This window comes from Micropterus dolomieu, linkage group LG22 (assembly GCF_021292245.1).
Source record: "Micropterus dolomieu isolate WLL.071019.BEF.003 ecotype Adirondacks linkage group LG22, ASM2129224v1, whole genome shotgun sequence".
Taxonomy (NCBI): Eukaryota; Metazoa; Chordata; class Actinopteri; order Centrarchiformes; family Centrarchidae; genus Micropterus; species Micropterus dolomieu.
Genome location: NC_060171.1, coordinates 2,283,341 through 2,286,615, shown reverse-complemented (window position 1 = coordinate 2,286,615; position 3,275 = coordinate 2,283,341). Strand labels below are relative to the sequence as shown.

At 45.8% G+C, this 3,275-nt stretch overlaps 1 protein-coding gene across 2 annotated transcripts in view; it reads left to right on the top strand.

The window, feature by feature from the left end:
• The window catches only part of kcnj11l (potassium inwardly rectifying channel subfamily J member 11, like), a 7,062-nt gene extending 4,369 nt beyond the window's left edge, over positions 1-2,693 (top strand). For both annotated transcript variants that reach the window (XM_046038232.1, XM_046038230.1), the window contains exons 5-6: positions 939-1,146; positions 1,240-2,693. In XM_046038232.1, the coding sequence (XP_045894188.1) occupies positions 939-1,146; positions 1,240-1,658 (627 nt within the window). In that variant the 3' untranslated portion in view covers positions 1,659-2,693. The remainder of the gene's footprint in view (positions 1-938; positions 1,147-1,239) is intronic.
• Positions 2,694-3,275: the final 582 nt, after the last annotated feature.

The following is a 3,275-nucleotide window of genomic DNA, read 5'->3' as shown; positions in this document are numbered from 1 at the left end:
AACGACCACAAAGAGACACAAAACGACCACAAAGAGACACAAAACGACCACAAAGAGACACAAAACGACCACAAAGAGACACAAAACGACCACAAAGAGACACAAAGAGACACAAAACAACCACAAAGAAACCAAAACAACCACAAACGGACACAAAGAGACACAAAACAACCACAGACACACAACAACCACAGACACACAACAACCACAAAGAGACCAAAACAACCACAAAGAGACCAAAACAACCACAAACAGACACAAAACAACCACAGACACAAAACAAAGAGACACAAAACAACCACAAAGAGACACAAAACAACCACAAAGAGACACAAAACAACCACAAACGGACACAAAACAACCACAAACGGACACAAAACAACCACAAACGGACACAAAACAACCACAGACACAAAACAACCACAGACACAAAACAACCACAAAGAGACCAAAACAACCACAAAACAACCACAAAGAGACACAAAACAACCACAAAGAGACACAAAACAACCACAAAGAGACAAAAACAACCACAAAGAGATCAAAACGACCTCAAAGAGACACAAAACAACCACAAAACGACCTCAAAGAGACACACAACAACCACAAAATGACCACAAAGAGACCAAAACAACCACAAAATGACCACAAAGAGACCAAAATGACTACAAAGAGACCAAAACAACCAAAAGACAACCTCAAAGAGACCAAAACGACCACAAAACGACCTCAAAAAGACAGAAAACAACCACAAAACGACCACAAAGAGACCAAAACGACCACAAAGAGACCAAAACGACCACAGACACTCTGTCTAAATCCAGGCTAGCTGTTTCCAGTCTTTATGCTATGCTAAGCTAACCAGCTGCTGCTGTAGCTTCATGTTTTCTGGTACTGATTCTGTGTTTGGGTGTTAAGACTGAAGTTCTCCCTTTCAGGTGATCCGGCGGACGGTGACGGCGGAGGGCGAGGTGATCCCGGTGTGCCAGCTGGACATCCAGGTGGAGAACCCTCTGCGGAGTAACGGCATCTTCCTGGTTTCTCCTCTGATCGTCAGCCACACCATAGAGAGAGGGAGTCCTCTGTACGAGCTCTCCGCCCAGTCCCTGGCCTCCGAAGACCTGGAGATCATCGTCGTCCTGGAAGGTCGGGAACACCTGGATCCTGTCAATGTGGATCCACAGTAATAAGTACTCATTCAGTTCTGTCTGAACTACTCAATGTTCTCTTATTTTGTAGGTGTGGTGGAGACAACAGGGATCACCATGCAGGCCCGAACCTCCTACACCCCCGAGGAGATCCTGTGGGGGAGGCGCTTCGTCTCCATCATGACAGAGGAGGACGGCCGTTACTGCGTCAACTACTCCAAGTTCGGCAACACGGTTCCCGTCAGGATGTCGTCTCTCAGCGCCAAGGAGCTGGACCAGATCAAGGGCGTCCAGGAGGGCAGCTCTGAAGCCCAGCCTCAGGGCTGGGGGCTGGTCCGAGCCGGCAGAGGAGGCTTCCGCAGAGGAGGCCGGACCTGCAATAGCTCCACCCCTCAGCCCTGGTACGCTCAATCAGAGAAACCACAGAAGGAGGCGGAGAAGAAGACGATGCACCTGGAAGTGATTGGACGACAGACTGAAGAAGACTCGCTGGGAGAGATGAGCGACTGAAGACCAGGACGCAGACAGCGAGTCCCGGTTCCACACAACATATATCCAGACTGTCTGCAGGGGGGCGGGGTTTAACATCTCCTGCGGGCCACTGATTTTAATCCCGTCTTTGTATTTTAAAGTGGATCTCTGAGGTTTTTCCGTGGACTTCTGGTCCTTCTACTTTATTTCTTTTGACTTTTGTGTGAAAATACAGGAAGTCAAAAATGTTGCTGCTAATCTGGTAGATGCTAACATGCTAACACCAACATATCGGCCTGTTTAGGAACCAAAAAGACGACAGAAAAGATTAAAGCCATCAGGAGAGCGAGGTCAGCTGTGCTGCTGTCATGTCAGCTGCAGGGTCGGTGCTGCTCTTCTCTTCTTAGCCTGTATTTGGTCCCCGTCAGTCAAACGGTCTCCATTAACAGTAGCTGAATTAGCATCTCCTGTTAGCATGGATGTACAGACAGCTCTCGCTGGATTTACTGAGATGCTGAAGAAAACTTCTCGGGCAGCTTCTGCAGCGTCTTTCTCTGATCTCTTAGTGGATTTATGGATGTTTATTCTGGGCCACCGTCTGTGAGGGTTAGCCGTATCCTCCACTACTGAGGGCAGAGAGGACAGCCTGAGTAAGTGGTCTCGGGTAGCGTACAGTAGCGTGTACACACCTGAACACAACGCAGACTCAGAACCTGCTTGGACTCAGTGTGCAGTCCTACATCTGGGACACAGCTTCTCTTGTTATGTATCCTCTTCTCTTTATAGTATTCCCTTCATATAAAACCCAGTGTTTAAATAGTTTATTAAAGCCTGATGTTAGATAGTACTGTGTGTTATGTAAATCGCATATTAAATCTTATAGCACATGATCTTCACTGTGACACTATCCTCATCTCTGTCTGTAAGGTGTCAGTTAGAGTGATGAAGTCGTATGAAAAAGTTTAGGCACCCCTGACAAGTTCCATGATTTTAATTGATAAATAATTAGGTTTTTGGATCAGCAATTTAATTTGAGTTATCAAATAATTGAAAGACACTGTAATAAACAATAATTCGGGGCTGGTGATGGTGCAGTGGATAAGACACATGCCTTTGGTGTGAGAGACCTGGGTTCAATTCCCCACTGTGACACATCCACCATTGTGTCCCTGAGCAAGACACTTAACCAGAGGCGTGAGACCTCTGACATGTAGAGCAATTGCAAGTCGCTTTGGATAAAAGCGTCAGCTAAATGAATAAATGTAATATTTCAGTAATGAAAAGAGGTTGAAAATGTGCAATATGCAATCAAAACAAAATTAGACAGGTGCATAAATGTGGGCACCCTTGTCATTTTGTTGATTTGAATACCTGTAATTACCTAGCACTGATTAACTGGAACACACAATTGGTTTGGTGAGCTCATTAAGCCTTGAACTTCATAAACAGGTGCATCCAATCAGGAGAAAAGGTATTTAAGGTGGCCAATTGCAAGTTGTTGTTCTCTTTGACTGTCCTCTGAAGAGTGGCAACATGGGGGCCTCAATACAACTCTCAAATGACCTGAAAACAAAGATTGTTCAACATTATGGTTTAGTGGAAGGCTACAGAAAGCTATCGCACAGATTTAAGCTGTCAGCGTCCGCTGTGAGGAAC